At 36.9% G+C, this 25325-nt stretch overlaps 1 protein-coding gene and 1 pseudogene across 7 annotated transcripts in view; one reads left to right on the top strand and one right to left on the bottom strand.

The window, feature by feature from the left end:
- Positions 1–25325, bottom strand: part of ABL2 (ABL proto-oncogene 2, non-receptor tyrosine kinase) — a 117441-nt gene that overhangs the window by 71196 nt on the left and 20920 nt on the right. For 2 of the 6 annotated variants that reach the window (XM_082378389.1, XM_082378391.1), the window contains exon 2: positions 16892–16972. The exons of the other annotated variants lie outside the window; for them this stretch is intronic. In XM_082378389.1, the coding sequence (XP_082234515.1) occupies positions 16892–16913 (22 nt within the window). In that variant the 5' untranslated portion in view covers positions 16914–16972. The remainder of the gene's footprint in view (positions 1–16891; positions 16973–25325) is intronic. 6 annotated transcript variants of the gene reach the window in all.
- On the top strand, positions 7198–16881 carry LOC309633625 (mitochondrial import inner membrane translocase subunit TIM14 pseudogene; annotated as a pseudogene). Its single transcript has one exon. The product of its transcript is annotated as a mitochondrial import inner membrane translocase subunit TIM14 pseudogene (transcript).

Below are 25325 nucleotides of genomic sequence, written 5' to 3'. Positions count from 1 at the left end.
GTGGTTAAAAATCCACCTGCCAATGTAGGGGACACGGGTTTGAGCCCTGGTCCAGGAAGATCCCACATGCCACAGAGCAACTAAGCCTGTGCACCACAACTACTGAGCCTGCACTCTAGAGCCCGCGAGCCACAACTACTGAAGCCCGTGCGCCTAGAGCCCATGCTGCGAAACAAGAGGAGCCACCACAATGAGAAGCCCATGCACCACAACGAAGAGTAGACCCCGCAACTAGAGAAAACCTGCGTGCAGCAATGAAGACCCAATGCAGTCAAAAATAAATAAATAAATTTAAATAAATCTAAATAAATTCCGGTTTTCACACAGTTGCTGTTTATATAATAAATATTTATGGTACCTAGATTCATGCCAAAAAATCCAAGACATTTTTAGTATGCTTATACTCTCCTTGAATATTGTTTCACCTAATGATTTCACAACTAAATTTAGTAGCAGAAAGAGTAAAAACTTACAGTAAAATGATTAAGATTCTGGACTCTAAAAAGGAAGAACATCTATCATAAAGCCTTCTTGTAAAAACAAACATGTATCACCCACTGACTAAGTCATTATTTCTAAGGAACACCCAGATGACAACTTTTGACGTCAAGAATAGGAAGGAAAGCAAGATTGACAAAAAGAGAGTGGAAATTAGGAAACACAAATGCATTAACAATAGTTACATCTTAAGTAGGAACAATATAATGAATCACCAATTTAAAATGTGCAAACTCAGATGTACTGATCTAGAAGGGTAAGACACATAATCTTGTTCAATTATTTAAAGAGCTCGGATAATTCCTCCACATGAAGATGAAGTCTGCAATTCTAATCTTCCTACCTAACATCCCAATCCCATAATAAGCAATCATATTATACTGATTTTGATTTATGACACATACTCACTGGAATACTGATTATTTCATAAGTCAAGTGTCGAAGCAATTTTCGGTTTGGGAAGGCGAAGAAGTGAAATTTAAAAGCCAGGAATATTCAATATATAATGCTACATAATGTAAATATTAGGAAACAAGAGCAACAGCTATCTTAAAAGCTTCCTGTAATAGAAAGTATCTGTGAAGAGTAAGCCAAGAGCTAGGGAGTACCGAGGTAAATAAGACATGATCCCTGGCCCTCAAGAACCTCACATACTAGTGGGAGAAATAAAAAAGTAATTATCATGGTTACATACAGAGATGTGGCCTGAATGTTTTGGTATCATAGAGCAGGAGTGTCAACTAGTATAGCCAAAAGCAGAGAAGGCCTCTTAAAAGAGGATTCTTGGTCTGAGTCTTAAAGGAAAGCCAAGAGTTAGCCGTGGAATAAAAGTCAGCATGTTAGCATGTAAAAAAGTACAACTGTCATACATACATATATGTATTTTTTTTTCATTCTTTCAAGAAATATTTCTAGACTACCTACTACTTGCCAGGCACAGACCATGTTTAGAGAACAACATGTATTTTAGTATGGCTGAAGCCTAGAGAGCATGTATGAGACTAGGCAGGCACCAGATTATGAAAGCCTTGGATGCTCTGCTAAGGAGTTTAGACCTCATCCTGAAGATGGTAAGAAATCAATGAAAGCTCTTAAGGAAATGACAAGATCAGATACACTCTGATCAAGATCAATACACTCTGATTCAGGCTTTCCTATACAATCTCTCTGAGGAGCTGGCATGAAGACTTCAAAGGGAAAAGAAGGAAGGAGCTGATATGACCCATGTTTCAAAGATACTGTATGAACATCAGCAGCTAAAGTCTACTACTTCTCTTGTTCTGTCACCAGACTCCACTCTAATGGGGTACAAAGCTTCCATACCAGTAGCAGGTAGAAGACAGAAGAGTGGTAATGTAGAGGAATTCCTCTGGCCAAAATTCATAAGGGCCATCCACAGGGAACTACTAATTTTAAACAGAATATTATATTAACAAAATAAAACTAGAGCATATTAAAACATTACCTGATAAGATGGTAAATTCTATGTTGTATGTATTTTACCACAATTAAAAATAATTTTTAAAAAAAGAGAAGAAAAAACAACTGCAATTTAGGCACCCTATTTTTTCTACTCTGGCAAACATTTCACAAAAATGTAAACACATTAGTTCATACTATACTTAATTATAATTCCCTCATTCTTCCTTCACAATTAAAGAACTCTTCAAAGTCTGCCTCCTACCACAAAGCAAAATGTTTAAGACCACAAAGAAAAAGTATGATAATTACTATCTTACTAGGGGAGAGAGGAGAATCATATCCCAAATGGACACCATCCAGTAGCCCACTATCCTTTCCTAGAGACTTGCCATGGTGCAAACTGCCACCATAAAGAATGCACATGAATTTGGGCAGACACATTCTAACAGCACAGCTGTCTGTCCAGGCATGCTGCTGAAACAATAGTACATTCCTACTTGTCCTGTCCCCCACCCACCCTAAGCCCCCTTACAAAAGGAAGTTTAAACAAAAAACTGTCTTATTTAAGCATCTAATATGTATATATGTGTGTGTGTGTGTGTGTGTGTGTGTGTGTGTGTGTGTGTGTGTGTGTGTGTGTTCAGTAAGATCAGTTAGGTAATAACAGTAGCAATGAACCCCTCTAACATCACCCTTATCGCTATGTTAGTCTCTGAAGATTCCTGAAGAGGAAAATAATTTTTTTCATGTGTATTTCTCAAAAGTCTTGACTTGAGACTGCCATTTAGGTTCAAAGAGAGGATAACAAGTCACCATCTTTCAGAAACTTGATCTAGTATGGTAGAGGAGTGAGTACTGAGAGTCAGAGTAATGGAGTTTGAGTCCTAGGTAGCCATCTTACTAGCTTTGTGACCTTGGGGAAATTGTCCAACCTCTTTGAGCTACAGTCTGTTCATCTATAAAACATGAGCAATGATGCTTACACTACCTACATTATAGAGTTGCTGTGACGATCAAAGAACTAAATGTAACCTTACCTCAGCCACACGCTGCAATGCACCCTTCTCAATAATCTAAATTTAACACAACCCATTTTGAATACGTATTCTAGCTTACTAACTCATTCCTTCCAGTACATGAACTCTTATCATAATTTGATCCCATCAGGACCTCAAATCTACCGACTCAACTATTTTTTCATTGTCCCTCACCCCTTGAAGTCCCCTCTTCTCTCTTTATCCAGTTTAAGTTCCATGATCCATAAACATAATCACTTGCTCCCCTCTCACTTGGATACACTCACTTTGCAAAATCACAAGCTTGATTAAATTAAATTCTCTATTCTCCTACTCCTAAAATCAATATGGAGGGAGGAAAAACACACACACACACACAACCAAGCTGACTGGTGACACTTTTAACTCATGACCTTTAACTTCAAGTAAGCCCTTAATTCTGCCTGGGAATAATACTGTATTTTCCTAGGCCATTTCACTCTCGCATTTCTCTAAATGACAATTATATGCGCTCTCCTCTCTTCTCAAACTTCTAATGCCTTCTTCCATCCCCTTTTTTGCCCTCAGCCGATAACTTTGCTCAGAAAATTAAAGGGATTAGAATTTCCAGGAATTACCACCATATCCACCCACAGTATCAGCAGCTATCTGCACCTAAATGCTCTGCCTTCCTTCTTGTTATAATAAATGAACAACTATCTGTTCTCTTTTCAATATCAGCTCCAGCAATTCTTCTGCTCTCTTCTATATCATCAATATCTCCCTCTCCTCCTTTCTACTAGATCACTTCCATGAGCATATGAAGTATATACGAAAATGCTGTAACTTCTCCTATCATAAAAACTGTACTAGCAGAAACACTGCCAGGTTGAAATAAAGAGAACAGATAGTATAAAATGAAAACAGGCCTTTGGATTCCCCACATTTCTATGAGGAGGAAACAGGCTGAGAAAATGACTCATCTGCAAACACAGGCTGTACTTTATGGAAAAGGAAGACCCAAGGGGACGGGACAAAGAGATTAAGAAGGGTGACATAACTTTTACAAGGTCATGCAACTAAATAAGTAGCAGACGTGGGATTTAACGCAGAAAGTCTACATTCTTAACCAATATACCTATTATGTGCCAACCAAAATACGCATATCTCATTGAATCTTTTTAACTTTTTATTTTATATTGGAGCATAGTTGATTAACAATGTTGTGTTAGTTTCAGGTGTACAGCAAAGTGATTCAGTTACACATACACATGTATCTATTCTTTTTCAAATTCTTTTCCCATTTAGGTTGTTACATAATATTGAGCAGAGTTCTCTGTGCTATACAGTAGGTTCTTGTCTGTTATCCATTTTAAATATAGCAGTGTGTACCTGTCAATCCCACCCTTCCCCCCTGGTAACCATAATTCATTCTGTAAGTCTGTGAGTCTGTTTCTGTTTTGTATCTTTTTTGTACTTCTTTTTTAGATGCTGCATATAAGCAATATCAGACGATATTTCTCAAACGGTATTATTTCATTCTTTTTAATGGCTGAGTAATATTCCATGGTGTATATATACCACATCTTCTTTATCCATTCTTCTGTCAATGGACATTTAGGTTGCTTCCATGTCTTGGCTATTGTAAACAGTGTTGCAATGAACATTGGGGTGCATGTATCCTTTCTGACCATGTTTTTATCCAGATATATGCCCAGGAGTGGGATTGCAGGATCATATGGTAGCTCTGTTTTTAGTTTGTTTGCTTTTTTTTTTTTTTTTAAAGATTTTTTTTTTTTTAATTTTTATTTATTTATTTATTTTTGGCTGTGTTGGGTCTTCGTTTCTGTGCGAGGGCTTTCTCTAGTTGTGGCAAGCGGGGGCCACTCTTCATCGCGGTGCGCGGGCCTCTCACTATCGCGGCCTCTCGTTGCGGAGCACAGGCTCCAGACGCGCAGGCTCAGTAGTTGTGGCTCACGGGCCTAGTTGCTCCGCGGCATGTGGGATCTTCCCAGACCAGGGCTCGAACCCGTGTCCCCTGCATTGGCAGGCAGACTCTCAACCACTGCGCCACCAGGGAAGCCCTGTTTGCTTTTTTTAATTAATTTTTATTGGAGTACAGCTGCTTTACAATGTTGTGTTAACTTCTACTGCACAGGAAAATGCAACAGCCATACATATACATATATCCCCTCCCTTTTGGATTTCCCTCCCATTTAGGACACCACAATGCATTACGTAGAGTTCCCTGTGCTATAGAGTGTTTTCCCCTCAGTTGTCTATTTTATACATAGTATCAATAATGTATATGTGTCATCCCAATCTCCCAGTTCCTCCCAACCCACCCCTTTCCCCCTTGGTATCCATATATTTGTTCTCTATGTCTGTGTCTCTATTTCTGCTTTGCAAATAAGATCATCTATACCATTTTTCTAGATTCCATATACATGCATTAATATACAATATTTGTTTTTCTCTGACTTACTTCACTCTGTATGACACTCTCTAGGTCCATCCACGTCTCTACAAATGACCCAATTTCGTTCCTTTTTATGGCTGAGTAAAATTACATTGTATATATATACCACATCTTCTTTACCCATTCCTCTGTTGATGGACATTTAGGTTGCTTCCATGTCCTGGCTATTGTAAATAGTGCTGCTATGAACACTGGGATGCATGTGTCTTTTTGAATTATGGTTTTCTCTGGGTATATTCCCAGTAGTGGGATTGCACGGTCGTATGGTAGTTCTATTTTTAATTTTTTAAGGAACCTCCATACTGCTCTCCACAGTGGCTGTACCAGTTTACATTCCCACCAACAGTGTAGGAGGGTTTCCTTCTCTCCACACCCTCTCCAGCATTTATTGGCTATGGATTTTTTGATGATAGCCATTCTGACTGGCGTGAAGTGCTATCTCATTGTAGGTTTGATGTGCATTTCTCCAATCATTAGCGATGCTGAGAATCTTTTCATGTGCCTCTTGGCTATCTGTATGTCTTCTTTGGAGAAATGTCTATTTAGTTCTGCCCATTTTTTGACTGGGTTGTTTGTTTTGATGATATTAAGCTGCTTGAGCTGTTTGTAAATTTTGGAGACTAATCCCTCGTCGGTCACATCATTTGCAAATATTTTCTCCCATTCTGTGGGTTGTCTTTTCACTTTGTTTACAGTTTCCTTTGCTGTGCAAAAGCTTTTGAATTTAATTAGGTCGCATTTTATTTTTCTTTTTATTTCCATTACTCTGGGAGATGGATCGAAAAAGATCTTGCTGCAATTTATGTCAGAGTGTTCTGCCTATGTTTTCCTCTAAGAGTTTTAGAGTGTCCAGTCTCACACTTAGGTCTTTAATCCATTTTGAGTTATTTTTGTGTCTGGTGTTAAAGAATGTTCTAATTTCATTTTTTTACATGTAGCTGTACAGTTTTCCCAGCATCATTTGTTGAAGAGACTGTCTTTCCACCATTGTACAGTCTTGCCTCCTTTGTCATAGATTAATTGGCCATGGATGTATGGGTTTATTTCTGGGCATTCTATCCTGTTCCATTGATCTATATTTCTATTTTTGTGCCAGTACCATACAGTTTTGATGACTATACCTTTGTAGTATAGTCTGAAGTCAGGGAGCCTGATTCCTCCAGCTCCATTTTTCTTTCTCAAGATTGCTTTGGCTATTGGGGGTCCTTTGTGTCTCCACACAAATTTTAAAATGTTTTGTTCTAGTTTTGTGGAAAATGCCACTGGTAATTTGATAGGGATTGCATTGAATCCGTAGATTTCCTTGGGTAGTACAGTCACTTTGACAATATTGATTCTTCTAATACAAGAACATGGCACATCTTTCCATCTGTTTGTGTTGTCTTCCATTTCTTTCATCAGCATCTTATAATTTTCGGAGTACAGGTCTCGTCTCTTTAGGTAGGTTTATTCCTAGGTATTTTATTCTTTTTGATGCGATGGTAAATGGGATTGTTTCTTTAATTTCTCTTTCTGATGTTTCATTGTCAGTGTATAGAAATGCAACAGATTAGTGTATTAATTTTGTAACCTGCAACTTTCCCAAATTCATTGATGAGCTCTAGCAGTTTTCTGGTAGTGTCTTTAGGATTTTCTATGTATAGTATCATGTCATCTGCAAACAGTGACAGTTTAACTTCTTTTTCAATTTGGATTCTTTTTATTTCTTTTTCTTCTCTGACTGTCGTAGCTAGGACTTCCAAAACTATGTTGAATAAGAGTGGCGAGAGTGGACATCTCATTAAATCTTTACAACCCTATGAGTAGAAAAGTGCTAAAATTATCCCCATTTTAAAAATGCAGAAACCGAAGCTTAGCTAGATTCAGTAACTTAAAACACATTTTCCAAAAAAACTACTTTTTAAACATCTACATTATATTCAGAATTGAGATAAAACTTACAAACCAAAAAGATAAACAAGATATGTATTACATTTAACAGTCAGTTTCCAAAGTATTCTCTTACAAGAAAATTACTGCATCAAAATGTTTAAGTAAGGGACAAGAAAGATGTCTCAAAAATAAGAAAATAATAAAATGACTATATTCTTTTTTTTTAATTTTATTTATTTTTGGCTGTATTGGGTCTTTGTTGCTGCGCACAGGCTTTCCCTAGTTGTGGCGAGTGGGGGCTACTCTTCGTTGCGGTGCGTGGGCTTCTCATTGCAATGGCTTGTCTTGTTGCAGAGAATGGGCTCTAGGCGTGCACACTTCAGTAGCTGTAGCATGCGGGCTCAATAGTTGCGGCTTGTGGGCTCTAGGGCACGCAGGCTTCAGTAGTTGTAGCCTGCAGGCTGTAGAGCACAGGCTCAGTAGTTGTGGTGCACAGGCTTAGTTGCTCCACAGCATGTGGGATCTTCCCCAGACCAGAGGTCGAACCCGTGTCCCCTGCATTGGCAGGCAGATTCTTAACCACTGAGCCACCAGGGAAGTCCCAAGAATGACTATATTCTTAAACCATTAAAACTACTGACTTGAGTCTAATAATACACACTAATGCTAAATATAACCACTCTTCCACTAAATTTTACTGTATAACGAACAACCCTGTTTTTAGTCAGAAATTTTTTGACTGCATATTTGTTTTGTGTTATTTTTACTGGAAACTATCTACAGGGCAGTATTTTACTGTATCTATTAATAACTGCAACTTATTTTTGTAGTGTGCTTTCCAGTTAAAATCTTTCAAGTAAATGGGGTAGGCACAGGTGTTCCTCCTGCAGTAAGTTTTCAAAACTCAAATTGGATATGACTAAAGGAACACAATTTATACTGCATAGAATGCCACTGGTTAAAATTCACAATCAAGGAAAACACTGTGTGTGCATCACCTTCAAGACAGATGCTGGGTGATTAAGGAGTGAGGTGTTATTTCCTTTGCCACTGATAGTTGTGACTTTTCCTGCCAATTATTATTTTTATAACCAATTGTCAGTATAGCTGGCTATGTCTGCCTGTGATTAGTATCAAACATTGCTCAAGAAAGCAATTTCTTTCACAACTCTTCCACAAAGAGCACATTTCAGTTATAAGCAGCTTTCATTTTTTCCTCTACTTTGGCTAGAATCACTAGATATACCAATTTACATACCAACAGGGTGCTTTAGAGTTCAATATTTATGGGTGTTTTAACAGCCTCATTACCTCAAAATTTTGGAAACTGTAACTATTTTGTTAGGAGTTAACAAAGTTTGTTTCTATATATCTGTAAATATTTGGCTTGCTAAATAATAACGTCAATAAAAATTTAAGGATAACATTATTTAAAATTTAAAAATTAATTAAAGATACTTTCTCTGTTTAATTTTTTAAACTATTAAGCATGTTAAAATGCTACTAACATCCTTAGCTATTTGTTAAATCAAGTGCCCCAATGATTCTTATAAGCAAAACCATTCAATCTACTTGCAGTTACTTATACCTCAAAAAAATAATGAATGTCCTAAAATATTCCATAAATCAGACAACCTATAAAGCCAAACTGGTTCTTCTTATTAAAATTAGTAAGGCCTTTAAGCTTTTAACAGAAAAATTTCCACTTATACTTTGCATACTTAACTCTTCTAAATAAAATTAACTATGCAAAACTTAATTCAAATCAAAATAAATAAGAAAGCAATAAACACAACCAGAAAGCTGGCAATTAAGATTAAAAGGTTTAGATACTGTATTCCTAGAAATTCCAAGTTGACTTTCACTTGGAGGAAGATAATCAAGGCTGTCATCTTCTCAATATAAAGAGAGCATCTTTATATGTATGCACAAAGCACTCAAGATAATCATAAAGCAGCAATTAAACAACAAAAAAGGATAACTCCTGTCTTTATTAGTGTACAACTGAAACAGTCAAAAAATCATAATACAAAACAAACGTAAGGCAAAATGTTATAGAAGAGCACTGAATCGGAAATCAGAAGACCTAAGTTATAATCTTTTCTCCATCAGAGATATGAAAATTTACTGTATTTCCATTTCCCCATCTACAAAATTAAGGGGCAGGGGAAGAGATCATCCTAAGGTTATTTGCAGCTCAAATCTTATGATTCCATGAACCAAACTGAGGTTATATCTTATTTTCTTATCTTAAATAGAAATAAAAATAAATTATTACATAATTGGGGTTAAAGGTAGCCTTATACTATCTAAAAGATTGTTGTAGATAAAGACTATGGCAAAAATAAAAATCCAAGAAAAGGTATGAAAATATATTAATAAAAATACATACTGGACTTCCCTGGTGGTGCAGTGGTTAGGAATCTGCTTGCCAATGCAGGGGACACAGGTTCAAGCCCTGGTCCGGGAAGATCCCACATGCCGCACAGCAGCTAAGCCTGTGCACCACAACTGCTGAGCCTGCGCTCTAGAGCCTGCGAGCCACAGCTGCTGAGCCCTTGTGCCACAACTACTGAAGCCCACGCACCTAGAGCCCATGCTCTGCAACAGGAGAAGCCACCACAATGAGAAGCATGCCCACCACAAGGAAGAGTGGCCCCCGCTCGCCGCAACTGGAGAGGGCCTGCGTGCAGCAACGAAGACCCAACGCAGCCAAAAATAAATAAACAAATAAATAAAATTTATTAAAAAAAAAAATACATACTACCTCTCTGGATAAAGTTCCTTCTGTAAACATTTGAAAAAATCTGAAGTTATCTTCTATACCATCAATGTGAAACTTTTAATAGCTACTTTATAAGTCACAGGAACATTATACAAGCAGATGAAATTAATAGAAATTAAGAATAGAGAAAATTATCAATGCCCTTGTAGGCTATAACTACATAATGTGTAATAAAATATTTTTGGAATTCACTTTCAGAGTTCTTTCTTGAATGGGTGTATGACTATGCTAGTCATTTCAATGTAGTCCCTAAACTTGACTGGATTCAGCAATTCCTTATTTAAAAGATTTCATAAACTCAATATACTAGGCTTTCCCTCTTACTTTCATTTTCTATTCCTCTTCTCCTTCCAACACTAACTATATTTAAGTATGCTTCACAGTGTCTGTTTCGCTTTTCTATTTCCTACATCTTTACCATGTCTGATCTTTATGTCTCCCTTATCCATGATTTCATCTTTGATTCAAAATGCCTTTATTCACCCATTTAGATATTAAGAGTCCTGAGATTTATTTCCTTTGATGCAATTCTTTTCCACAATATCAAACATAGGAAGTTTGCTAGCAAATTCAGATATATTACTCAGTGACTCAAAAGTTTAAATTTTACATGTTGACATTTTTATATTCCATTTATTTTCACCACTAGCAACCTACTTGCTTGAAGTCTAAGAATTTTGACTTTTAAATACTTTTTAGCATATCGATACACGCTGGAGAAACCAAAGCATTTCAAATTTGAAAAGTCACCTAGTCAAACTGGAGAGGAAAACATAGCACCCAATATTTGTCAAAAATCTGCAACATAGCCTTTTTTTGGAAGGCCTAAGAAAAAAATTTACTACATACTGTAATATAACTATAAAAGGTATTGGAAGTTCTTTTGGGAATCTTACCATATTTCTTTAAGATGCAAGTAATGCTTGGGGGATCTATACAAACAAATTTAAATCATTACAGAGTTTAACTATAATTTCTAAAGTTACCATTTAAAAATGAATATTCATTATGAATTCACTGTCATTTCTTACCGCATTATTCAACAGTAAAAGTCAAATCCTAGAGAGAAGTGACACCAAACTAAATTTGATAAAGCTCTTTGTATCCAGTACACTGCTGCATATTCTATGGCTATTTTAGACTCATAACTAGTTTCTCTGCTTTCACCTCTGCCCCCAAGAGTTTATTTTCCACAAAGTGCACAGACTGAACCTTTTAAAATATAACCCCCCTACACCAATAGATCCCCATCCTACACACAACTTTTACCTTCTTTCTCCCTCTATGTATTATCTCCTAGCATTCTCCGCCTGAGCCAGTCCTCTCTATCCAGTCCAGCCTCCTCCACCATTCTGGAAGGATAAAAACCTCTGCTTTACAAATATTCTCCAGAATTTTGCCTTTGATGGTTCTCTTCCTGGAATATTTTTCTCCTGAAAGTCTTAAGTCTCACTCCTTCAGATCATTCAATTCTCTATTGAAATGTCACCCTACCAGAGGCTTTCTCTGACCACCCAATCCAAAACAGCATTTCCCCTATCACTCTAATTTACCCAGGTTTATATTACTCTCAGAACTCATCACCACATGATATAGTAAATTTAAAAATAGAGCCTGTCTCTACCCACTACAATATAATCTCCATGAAGGCAGGTGGTTTCATTTGTTCAATGCTATATTCCCAGTACCAAGAAAGTGCAACTATTAAATGTAGTTGGCCCACCATATCCATGGGTTCCACACTGGCAGATTCAACCAACCACAGACGGAAAATAATCAGGGGAAGAAAAAAAAAACCCAGACAGTTCCAAAAAAGCAAAACGTGAATTTGCAGCACACCAGCATCTATCTACATAGCATTTATACTGTATTTACAGGATCTAGGTATTTTCACCATGAGACACTTAGCCATAAAAAGTTTTGCCGAACAACTAATTGGCCATAAGACCATTTTGCATAAAAGATAAAATAACTGATCAACAGTTTAGGTTTCATTACACTAGAAAATGATAATCAGTTTTTGCAAATCTTTTGGGGGGCACAGTCATCCTTCCCACCCAACAAAACCAAAAGTTTACCAAGCTATAGAAAATACAAAAGAGGCAGTTAATAATTCACAAGCCTTCAAGAGCATTAATTATTGATTCTTTAGCTAATTTAGATTCAACACCTTGTTCTCTAATGCCATCTTTACCAATTTTGTGCAGCGAGCAGGGGCTACTCTTCCTTGCGGTGCGTGGGCTACTCTTCCTTACAGTGCACGGGCTTCTCTTTGCAGTGGCCTCTCTTGTTGTGGAGCAAGGGCTCTAGGCACGCAAGCTCAGTAGTTGTGGCGCATGGGCTTAGTTGCTCCGCAGCATGTGGGATCTTCCCGGACCAGGGATCGAACCCATGTCCCCTGCATTGGCAGGCGGATTCTTAACCACTGCGCCACCAGGGAAGTCCATGTGATTCTTGATGAGTATAAGTTTCTTGAAAATGGTGAAAATTTTTTGCTATTCAATAGTGAAGAACGTGATGTAGACAAAATTTTGGTATTTAGCACTGAATCTGGTGTAGATGATATGATGAAATATAAGGGCTGGGCATGTGATGGAACACTTAAATGTAGTCCAGATGTGTACTACCAGTTATATACGTTACATATATTGATAAGAAATAGCAGCATCCCTTTTCCATTTTACTTCTAGGGAGAGCTGAAGACACTTAACAGCAAGTTTTTTTATACTGTAAAGAACTGACATCCAGCATTAGATCCTGAATCCTCAACGTTCGACTTTGAGAAAGGAGTATCGCTTTATTCCCAATACAGCCGAATACAACTATAACCATGAATCTCCAAACACTTTAAATATATTCAAGTATTTTTTGTATTTTCATTTTTCATAATAAGGTCTTTTTAAATTTTTGTTTTCAATTTTTCAGTTTCATTAGGTCCTTTTTAATGTCTCTCTTTTACTTTTGTTATTTTATCTTTTAAGGCAAAATTGTCTTATGGTCAAGTAGTTGTGCAGTGAAACTGCTTCCAGCATAATTTTTTGCAGCACAGATTCTTAGGGCGAAAATACTGTACACAGTATTTACAACTATTTACATAGCATCTACATTGTATTAGGCATTGTAAGTAATCACAAGATGGTTAAAAGTATACAGAGGACATGCGTAGGTTATACGCAAATATTACACCATTTTATATAAGACTTGAACATCCTCAGATTTTGGCATCCGCAGAGGGCCCTAGAATCAGTATGCTGCAGATACTGAGGGACAACTGTAAATGAAAAATTTAAACACCTGACTCTAAAATCCATGCTATCAACTTTAATTATTCACACATACCAAAGAAGTCCTTTAAGTAATAAATGTTCAAAGTGTATTTAAACTGGAAATATTGCCTCTGGAGAAGAGAACCAGATGGCTAAAGGGAGAGAAATACGGGACAATTAAATGTATACCTCTTAAATCTTGAACTATTTGATGTGTTAACACTATATTAGTGTGTTAACTTTTCATTTATTATATTAATGTGTTAACTTCAATCTTGAATTATATTAATCTGTTAACTTTCTATTAATTTTAATAACACTTTAAAATTTGATAGTAATATTGATGCTGGAATTACATAAACTTCCCAGTTCAATTCTGCATTTTCAAGATGTGGAACACTAGTGGTAAAAATACGACATTATTCATGTCCTGGGATAGTTTAATAAGGTTTTTCAGGAATTTCTCAACGCACAAGAACTTTTACGTTCCCTTCCTAAATGTTCCCTTACTGTTGAATCATATTAACTAGTTCTCTTACTCCTGTATCACTAGCAAGTTGTTAGCTACATTCACTAGTTCACTCAGGGAGGGTAAAACAGCCATCAAACAGCCAAGTGTGGTAATACCTTTCTTTACTAACTAATTATGAGGTTGTTTGCCAGGGACATTGTTATCAGAAATTTTGTCACCAAAGACAGCAATTACAAAGAATAGTCTAAGATATGCTCCAGTATAGCCAGAATTTAAAGTCCTAGCCCTGGTAATGGGGTTGGTGAGAAGGTTGGGAAGGGAAAAGTGGAAGCAGCTGTTCAGTCACTTCCTGTTATCTACTCTAACCACAGCTAATCCCCAAATTAGACAGGAAGTTACTCCCAGTTCTCTTGAAAACTTGCTCCTCTCTTGCTCCTCTCAACTGACATGAAGGCCATGTGAAGAAGGACATCTTCAGAAGAGAAAACCCAGCATGACGATAGTAATGAAATCTTTCACAGATCAACACTAGACCTAAGGACCTTCCCAGGACTTTATACTTGTATTATATCATGAAGGATCAGAATTATAAAACCATAACTTGAAAGAATAAACACTGATTTCTGCCAGCTATAACATAAGAGACTACTGCACTTTATTTTCAGATTCAGATAATGCTGAATACTTTTCCAACTCTTGTATATTAAAATATTAGGTGTTACATGATATGACAATCTTCCTGTATGAAATCATTTTAACTACATACACATATTCCCACATCATTTAAGTAATCTCTACTTAATAAAATGTTTTTAAAAACCCAAGAGTTTTCCCAAAACTACTAAGAAACAGTTTATATAGTGTTATATGAAAGATGGAACAATTAATTACTCCCTCAATTGAAGTCAGAGAAAAAAATGACAATCAGTTGGAACCTGTCATATAAAAATTAAGTTTGGACCTAAGCAAAAACACTATCAATGGTCTTTCTTTTGTTTACTTTAAAAAAAAACACACATTGCAAACAAACAAAAAAGTATTAAAAGCAAGAGAGTCTAACAGTGACACTGTGACATTTTGCCTTTCCTCTAGTCCAAATACAACAAAACATGAACCAGTCACATTTCATTTATTGACTAATCATTGTACATAGCAGGGAACTTAACCATACTCAGCAGTTACAGAACTAGTTGCGAAAAATGGTTCATAGGAATACTCTGGCTCTCATTCTACCATAGGTATACACAGCTGGTATCTAGGTCATGCTAGTCAACCTAACCAGATGCATAACTAAAAGGCCTGATTATCCCAACACTCTCTATAGGTCTTTCCCCATTTTGCTAGGGAAATAGAGATTAAAAAAAAACACACACACACACACACAATATGAGTAAGTCAAACACAGTCCTTCTACCCAACACTGTTATCACCATAATATCCTATAAAATCATCACCCAAGCTCAAATTAAAACAAACTCTCAGTAATTCCTATACCACCTTTATTTTCAATGGACAAATATATATACTTGCTCTTATCCCAGACTGTCTGAAAAATGGCAACATTTTTCAAAGCATGCTATCATGATGGCACATGATTTCACCCACCTGTTGTACTTACAAATAGCAGAAATCAGATGAATTGATGAGTTAAATCTGACAAAGTCACTAAGAATCTATGTTCAAGGCATACAGGAATGAAATCCATGATATGGATATGTAGAAAACTCATACAATCATATCATAGACAAAATCAAAAAAGGGCTTAGGAAAAATAAATAAAGAATAAATTTTTGGCTAACTGAAGTATTTTCTGAAACATTAAGTGTGATAACCTTTTCCTAGTAAGCACAAGAGCCTAAACTGCTTTCTTGAATCTGGGAGATGTTGGTCAAAGGGTACAAAGTTTCAGTTATGCAAGGTGAATAAATTCTGGAGGTCTAATGTACAGCATGGTGACTGGAGTTAAAAATAATGTATTTGGGGTTTTGTACGTGCTGGTGGTGGCCGCGTCGCTTTGTGGTAGAGGCATAGAGTTGGTGGGGTGGGATGAACCGTGCTCCCGGTGGAAGCAGAGGAGCCGAGCGGGAACCACGGCCAGTATAGTGGTAGCAGTTGGACTGACCATTGCTGCTGCAGGATTTGCAGGCCGTTATGCTTTGCAAGGATGAAGCATATGGAGCCTCAAGTAAAACAAGTTTTTCAAAGTCTACCGAAATCTGCCTTCAGTGGTGGCTATTACAGAGGTGGGTCTGAGTCCAAAATGACAAAATGGGAAGCAGCATTAATACTAGATGTAAGCCTTACTGCCAATAAGGGGAAAAAATACTAGATGTGAGCCTTACTGCTCATCAACGAATTATGCTTTTAAATCACCCAGACAAGGGAGGATCTCCTTATATAGCAGCCAAAATCAAAGAAGCTAAAGATTTACTAGAAGGTCAAGCTAAAAACTGAAGTAAATGTATGATGAATTTTAAGTTCTTACTCATTTATGTATATGAGTGCCAGCTTTTTATAATAAAATGCCTCAAAGCTAAAAAAATAATAATAATAATAATAATAATGTATTTGTATACTTGAAATTTGCTGAGACAGTAGGTCTTAAGTGTTCTCACCATTAAAAAAAAGAAAATGATAACTTTGTGAGGTGATGGATATGTTAATTCGCTTGACTGTGGTGTTCATTTCACAATGTATACACATCAAAACATCATGCCTGTTGTATCATCAACATATATCAAAACAGAACAAACATACAACTTGATGCCTTAATTAAATATGCACAATTACCATTTGTCAATTATACCTTAATAAAGCTGAAAAAAATGCTGTAAATTCTTCCACAGATGAATATTGTCAAATTAATAACCCAAACCAGTCCTAAAAAGTATACTTTTTTTTTTAATGTAAGCAAGCAGAAAAGTAATAATTTTATTAAGCAAGAGATAATTTTTAAACTATAGTAGCAACTGTATTTTCTTCCTAAGAATTTTCTTCCTAAGTACTGGAGTCTCCCCTAGTGGACTGGTGAGGAACAGTTTTTTTGGTTATTAAATTGAACTTTTAAGTATTTGAGTATGACAAATTCACTAAAAATCTTACCTGAAAAGCAGATTTTTTCCATGGCCAAAGCAATGTTAACATTTTTTTTTTAATTTCATAATTTTGAAGTCAGTAGGGGCCCTGCAAGACAGAACCAAATCTGTTTCTTGAAAAAATACTGTTTCCAATGTTACGAATATAATCTCTTCCAAGAATTGTTATATAAACTGAGCATGAATTTAGAAATGTAAAATCAATCTTCTTTAACAGTTTCCTAATAATATAATTTAAAGCAAAAGAAGTTTACTAGGAAAATTACTTGGAAGAAGGAGATTGCCAAGCCCGTGTGGCCAGGCAGGGGTGTCCGAAGCCTCAGGCTTTGTGTGTCTGGAGGTATTGCAGTGATTCCATGGGAGTAACCCAGGATATGGCCAAAGTGTTCCTGGGGCATTTCAACATATGACAAATGTAACTCAAAATACCATAAAAAGGAGAGCAGCCAAGATGGATCAGTGAACTAGAAGACAGAGTGGAAATCACTGCCACAAAAAAAAGAATGAAAAGAAATGAGGACAGTTTAAGAGACCTCTGCGACAACATCAAGTGAACTAATATTCTCATTATAGGGGTCCCAGAAGGAGAAGAGAGAGAGAAAGGGCCTGAGAAAATATGTGAAGAGATAATAGCTGAAAATATCCCTAACCTGGGAAAGGAAACAGTCACAAGTCCAGGAAGCACAGAGAGTCCCATACAGGATTAACCCACAGAGGAACACACCAAGACACACTACAATCAATATGACAAAAATTAAAAGATAAAGGGAGAATATTAAAAGAAAATTACTCAAATTACCTCACTGATCTAAATGTGAACAATCGAACTATGAATATTAAGCAGAATACTTTTAAAGAGCTAATGGTTACAAAAAATGAATTTGAGAAACTACTGACAAAGGCTTGAAAATAATGTTTTTACATACCACATAATTTCTGATAATATGTAGAATAAGAAGAACGACTTAAAAACAATTTTAAGACACTCTATATACATAAAACTAAACAATGACTATTTCATATTTTTGCAAGTAATCGAGCAAAATCTAATGAAGAATACAAGTATACAAAGCCTTTTCAATTATACTTAACACATTGAAAATAATGCTACCATGCTTTCTCCATCCACATGGTCTTTATACATTGTTCCCACTATCTGAAACACTCTTCCCCACTCCTATCTACTAATATATTTAATAACTGCCCATCCTTCAAATCTCAACGAAATCAGCACTAACCTCCCTGACTAGGTAAAATTTCACTATTATTGCTTCTCATAGCACTATGTATCTCACCTTTTACTGACTTATTTAAATAATGGCTGCTCATTTTATTAGGTTACTTAGAGAGTTCTATTATTAGTTCTATTATTAGGTTGCTGTGAAAATTAAGCGATACATGTGTAAACCACCTAGAACAATGCCAGCCACATGTAAATACTATTAGTACTGGCGCCATTAAACCTGTAAGAGGTAAACTTTGCTTCTGTCATCTAAGATTATTCTCTAGAGTTTTAGTTTGTTGTTAAAAACTACTTCATTACTAGCATTAACACAGTACTAGAGTTGTTCTCATCTATTCCTTGTCAAAGTGTTTGATACTCCTCTCCTCAAGAGGCAGAGCTTAATTCCCTACCCTTTGAGTTGAATTAGGGACTCGTTTCTAACAAATAGAGTAAGATGGATGTAAAGTTGTGTGACTTGGGGACTAGGCCATAAAAGGAATTATGACATTCTGTTCTCTCCCTTTAAGATTACTTGCTCTGGGGAAAGCCAGCTGCCATACTATGAGGACATTCAGACAGCCATGCAGAGGGGCCCATGGGGCAAGGAACTGAAGCCTCCCACCAGCAGCCACATGCATAAGCCATCTTGGAAACAGATCCTCCAGCCCCAGAAAAGCCTTCAGATAATTGCAGCTCCAGCCGGCAGCTTGACTGAAACTTCACAAGACACCCTGAGCCAGAACCACCAAGCTAAGAAACTTCTGGATATCTGACACTGAGAATCATGAGATCATCAATATTGGTAGTTTTAAACTGCTAAACTCTGGAATAACTGGTTACTCAGCAATATATATAAAGTACTGTATATGTTTAAAGAAAAAGAGGATGATGATAGTAAATGAAGAAACAAAAGACACCGTCAAAGAAGACCAACAACTCAACAAAAAAAAAATAAACCTGATTTATTTTTGGGCAAAAGACTTGAATAGACATTTCTCCAAAGAAGATATATAAATGACCAATAAGCACATGCAAAGATGCTCAACATCACTAATCACTAGTTAAGTGCAAACTGAAACCACAATGATATACCACCTCACACCCATTAGGATAGTTACCACCAAAAAAAAAAAAAAAAAACAATAATAATAATAAATGTTGATGACTATGTGGTAATATTGGAACCCCTGTGTACCACTGGGGGAAACATAAAGTGGTGCAGCCGCTAGGGAAAACAGTATGGCACTTCCTCAAAAAATTAAATATAGATTTACCATATAATCCAACAATTCCACTTCTGGATATACACCCCAAAGAAATTAAAGCAGTCTCAAAGACATATTTGTACACCGATGTTCATAGCAGTATTACTCACAGTAGTCAAAAGGTGGAGGCAACCCAAGTGGTCCATCAACAGATGAATAGATAAACAAAATGTGGAACATGCATACAATGAAATATCATCTGACACATGCTACAACATGGATGAACCTTAAGGACATTATGTTAAATGAAATAAGCTAATCACAAAAGGACAAATACTGTATGATTCCACTTATATGAGGTATTTAGAGTAGCCAAAGTCATAGAGAAAATGTAGAATGGTGGTTGCCAGGGACTGGAGGAAGGGTAAATGAGGAGTTATTGTTTAATAGGTACAGAGTTTCAGTTTCGCAGGATGAAAAGAACTCTGAAGATGGATATGGTGATGGTTACACAATGCGAATGTACTTAATGCCACTGAACTGTACACTTAAACTGTTAAAATGGTAAATTTTATATTATGTGTATTTTACCACAGTTTTTAAAAAGACAGTTTAAAGAGGATCATATAGAACTTGCAGAAATGGAAAATATAATTACTGAAATTAGAAGTTCGATGGATTAAATAGCTGATTAGATCAGGTAAAGAGCACTCTGAAGAAATACACAAAATGTAGCACAGTGATACAACAACTGAAAATACGGAACAGAGGTTAAGCAACATGAGAATAGAACAAAAGGTCCAACGTATGTCTAAACAATGTTCAAAAAGAAAAAAGTAGAGAGGGAATTCCCTGGCCGTCCGATGGTTGGGACTCGGCGCTTTGACTGCCAAGGGCTCCAGGGTTCAATCCCTGGTTGGGGCATTAAGATCCTGCAACCTATGCAGCATGGCCAAAAAAAAAAAAAAAGCACAAAGGATTACCAGCAGGATAAATAATAAGAAATCTATACCTAGTAGTTACTTTGTAGTGAAAATGCTAAATACTAAAGACAAAAAGATTTACAAAACCACCAAAAAGAAATGATAGACTGACTCCAGGAAGGATAATTATAATGACAACTAACTTCTCAACAGCAATAATGGAACCCAGGGGATAATAATATACTGAGAAAAGTGAACACTAAAGCAGATATACTTCAAGGCTGTGGGATTCAGCCTAGTAAATGCACCTGCTTGGTTCAGTAGAAACGCACTTTTTTTCTTTTTAATATTCTACAGGTGATTTTGATACATACTCCTGGTTAAGCAGAGGAGGCAAAGGAGGAAAAGGTAGAAAGGGAGGGAGGGAACATAATAAACAAAACAAAATATTAACAACTGGGAAAACAGGGCAAAGAGTAAAAGAGTTCTTAATTTTTTCTTGCACCTATTCTATAATGTTAACTTTCAAAATAAAGTTATAAAAAGAACAAAAACACATACATACATCAGAATTATACAATTCTGTTTTAAGATGCCACTATTTCTAAACACTGATTCTAAAAATTCTAATAGGAAACCATGCCTATAAATTAGTCCAAATTGTCCCATTATTACCTGGGAGCATTCATCATGAGAGAATAGAAGTTGGATGTATTTAATCAGTTACTGAAACTTGATAACACACAGGTGTCAACTAATTCATGGCAACCTCACCATAAAGGTACAGAAAAACATTCATCAAGTTTCTATGCTTCCCCTAGCCCCTTCTTGACTTTGTACTTAATGATATTCTTAGTTCTTAAACTATGAAAAGTTCCCCTGGGTGATTTTGGAGATAAATTTAAAATTCCATTTTCTAAAACTTAATGATTCTTCTCTCCTCACTAACCTTCATACCCAACCTCACATCAAACCAATAAGGAGAAGAGAAACACAAGCTTCACGTTCTCTCCTTTTTCCCCTTTACATTTCTCCAATCTCTCTATATCTTGAAGAGCAGAAAAAGTATACTAACAGTTTTTAAGACAATTATGTGCAAGACAGTGGGAGAAGCTTTGTATACGTTATCTTGTTTAATAATCAAGCCAGCCATACAGCAGGTATTATCCTCATTTTATAATGAGGAAATAAGTTCAAACAATTCACATAGTGAATAAACCACAATTCTAACCCAAATCTGTCTAGCTCCAAAACCCCTGTACTTTCTACATCTTAGTGCTTTGAGTCACATTTGTTGTCTCACTTTAAGTTCTTTTAGAATAACATTTTTATAAAGTACAGAACCTTAGCAGATAGCCTGACACCAAGATCCAGCTTCACAAAAATGGAACCTTGAACAGAAGTTTCTCAGTCACAGATTAAGAGCTTTCTTCCCTCTCCTATAGACCCCAAAATTACTTTTAGTTTCGTTTATTCTATCTACTACCCTAGACATAACTTAAACCAAAAAAATGACATCTACCTATTGGATACTTCCATGTAGAGGCTTTTTCCATGAGCATGGTAGATTCCAGTTATAATTGTATCTGATTCACTGTTGTGTTGGGGGGCTTCCCCAAGGTCACTCCCAGGTTCAATGATTCACTACGACGACTTAGCACACAGTTGTACTTATAGTAATGATTTATTGAAGCTAAAGGATACAAAGCAAAATCAGCAAATGGAAAAGTCAGATGGGGTAAAGTCTGCAGGAAATCAGGTACAAGCTTCCAAGAGACTTCTCCCAGGGGAGTCACAAAAGACACAACTCCTCCAGCAATGAGTTTTAGCAACATGTGTAAAATGCTGTCTACAGGGTAAGCTCCTTAGAGGTTCAGTACCCAAGGTTTTTCTTAGGGGCTGGTCACGTAGGCACCCTCTACCTACCACGTAGCAAAATTCCAGACTCCCAGAAGGAAAGTAGGTGTTGAGCATAAACCACATTGTTTGTACTAACAGTTTAGACACAGTGAGCCACTCTTCACAGTTCTGGGAATGGTGGAAACCCTCCCAAAATCCAAGTTCCTAGACACCAGCCAAGGACCAACCTTGTAAGCAGTGGGTTCTAAGGATTATCGGTCTCAAGCCTGCTATGTTCAGTCTTTTCTGCACCACTGAGATGGTCTCTTTGGAAACAACGTACTGCTGCTGTTTTGTTTTTGGTGATCCCTGTTTTCTATCCAAAATGTGTCTCCAGGGACTTCACTTGTGGCGCAGTGGTTAAGAATCCGCCTGCCAATGCAGGGGACACGGGTTCAAGCCCTGGTCCAGGAAGATCCCACATGCCGCGGAGCAACTAAGCCCGTGCGCCACAACTACTGAGCCTGCGCTCTAGAGCCAGAAAGCCACAACTACCGAGCCCACATGCCACAACTACTGAAGCCCGTGCACCTAGAGCCCATGCTCCGCAACAAGAGAGGCCACCGCAATGAGAAACCCACACACCGCAACAAAGAGTAGCCCCCACTCGCCACAACTAGAGAAAGCCCGCGCGCAGCAATGAAGGCCCAACGCAGCCAAACATTAAAAAAAAAAAAAAAAAGTGTCTCCATTTCCTATCATTTTAACTAAAGTTTCCTTTCCTGAGATTTATATGTTTTTTATAACTTATCAGCTGCTTATGCCCAACTTTTAAAACTCTTTTACAAGCCACAAATACACTACATACACAATTTTATGATTAAATTCTGTATCTAACCTTAAGAAGCATACCTGTGAGAAAAAAATCCTTTTAAGATTTAAAGACAGTAAAAAATTAATCTTAGCACACTGGGATAAAATCATTTGATGCAATTTAATAGATATTATTGATCATTTATACAGCAACAGACTCAATAACTATAATGCTTCTTTTAAGAAGGAAAAGGAAAAAAGGGGGCCTCACTTCCATTACATTTCTACACATTTCTAGTTAATATGTACATTTACAAATTAGCTGTTAACATTGTTGGAGTGCTATCCTTTTATAAATCGCCACCTAAAAACTAGACAGTAGGACTTCCCTGGTGGCGCAGTGATTAAAAATCCGCCTACCAATGCAGGGGACATAGGTTCAAACCCTGGTCCAGGAAGATCCCACATGCCGCGGAGCAACTAAGCCTGTACGCCACAATTACTGAGCCTGCGCTCTACAGCCCGTGAGCCACAACTACTGAGCCTGCGTGCCACAACTACAGAAGCCCACGCACCTAGAGCCCGTGCCCCACAACACGAGAGGCCACTGCAATGAGAAGCCCGTGCACCACAACGAAGAGTAGGCCCCGCTCGCCACAACTAGAGAAAGCCTGTGCACAGCAACGAAGACCCAATGCAGCCAAAAATAAATAAATAAATTTATTTAAAAAAAAAAAAAAACACTAGACAGTAAACCCACGCTTCCTTCTTCTTGAAAGAAGTTAAACAACTCATGACATTTTAAAAGGAATAGACCACAACCTTGCTGTCCTCCTCCACATTTTTATTTTTGAGTTAATGCCTCAGACTAAGTATGCTCTGCTCAAAGGGTCATATAAAAAATTAACATCATAGGAATACTTTACTTTAGCTTAAAAAAAGGAAAGGTTTTTATATATACATATACAAGGTTGTACTTTCTTAGTTTTTCGGTTATATCAGCAAATTAAGCAATGCTGGACTGAATTAGTGACTGATCTGTACCCTGAAATAATTGCTGAAATGTCTTCTGCTTTCTTCCCTACAATCTCTCCCATTAATGTATCCTGTCCTTAAATAAACTTAATAATGAGCTCAGAAGAATGAAGAATACAGAAGCCTTCAATGAAGAACTTATCTAACTAAGGAAACAGGAATAACAAAAGTGTAAGACAAAAGTATGGGTGTTAAATAATGTGAGGAGGAATAAATGCAAAAGAAGTTCTAAGAGGACCAATAAAAAAAAAACCCCTTTCTCCTTTAAGATTTACAAAGTTTCAAAATATATGAAGTGAAAAAAAGATAGTTAACAAAAATTGCATGTATGTTTTATATACTTTTTGATTAACAACACAAACTATGAAAACAGGGTTTAAAAGGTTACACAGGAGAACTTTAATGATTGTTGTCCCCAAACAGGAAGATGGGTTTGGGGTTTGTTTTACTTTTTGCTTATGTTCTTTTTTATGATGAAATATACCACTTTTGTAATAAGAAAAAATTAATTCTTTCCCTTTCCCCTTAAAGAAATGAAAGAAACGAGTAGTAAATATACGGCTTTTTTCCCCCTTTTTCTAGTTTAAAGATGAAGCAAGATCTTTGTAATAAATATTTTATACTTGTACAAATAATACAAAAAACAAACATTTCACACTTGGCCGGCCATTCTTCTGTTAGCTTTGCAAGCTGTCCCCTCAAAACTCAGTGATCAAAAATAAATAAAATAAAACAAAATACTCCAGGAAAGATCTTCAAGTTAGAAGCCAGTTAACATGCACCATCACCCTCCATATTAGTACAGACTGTCCTCTCACTGAGGTCCTCCTTAGACCTTAGATCATTCTTCACTTCCATTATTTTCCCAAAAATTATCCTCCTCAAAGTAAACTGCTTTTTCTCTTTCTATATTCATTGCAAGTAACAAAAAACCCTACATTTATATTATTGTTAGAAAGCTAGGGACTTCTCTGGTGGTCCAGTGGTAAAGAATCTGCCTTCCAATACAGAGGACACGGGTTCGATCCCTAGTTGGGGAACTAAGATCCCACATGCCGCACCACAACTACTGAGCTCCCGCGCCTCAACGAGAGAGCCCGCGTGCCGTAAAACTACAGGGCCCACACGCCCTGGAGCCCACGCACCACAACTAAAGAGAGAAAACCCGCAGGCCACAACTAGAGAGAAACCCGCACGCAACGAAAGATCCCACACGCCTCAACGAAGATCCCGCATGCTGCAACTAAGACCCGATGCAGCCAAAAAAATATAAGAAAATAAATAAATAAGTAAAGTATTAAAATAGTCTTTAAAAAAAGAAAGCTATAACACAGAAGCTCATGAATTAAGAGAGGCAGCTTGGTATACTGGAAAGCACAGTGGGCTAAAGTTAAGTCTTAC

The sequence above is a fragment of the Balaenoptera borealis genome (genome assembly GCF_965194805.1).
Source record: "Balaenoptera borealis genome assembly, chromosome: 1".
Taxonomy (NCBI): domain Eukaryota; kingdom Metazoa; phylum Chordata; class Mammalia; order Artiodactyla; family Balaenopteridae; genus Balaenoptera; species Balaenoptera borealis.
This window is presented reverse-complemented; position numbering and strand designations above follow the sequence as displayed.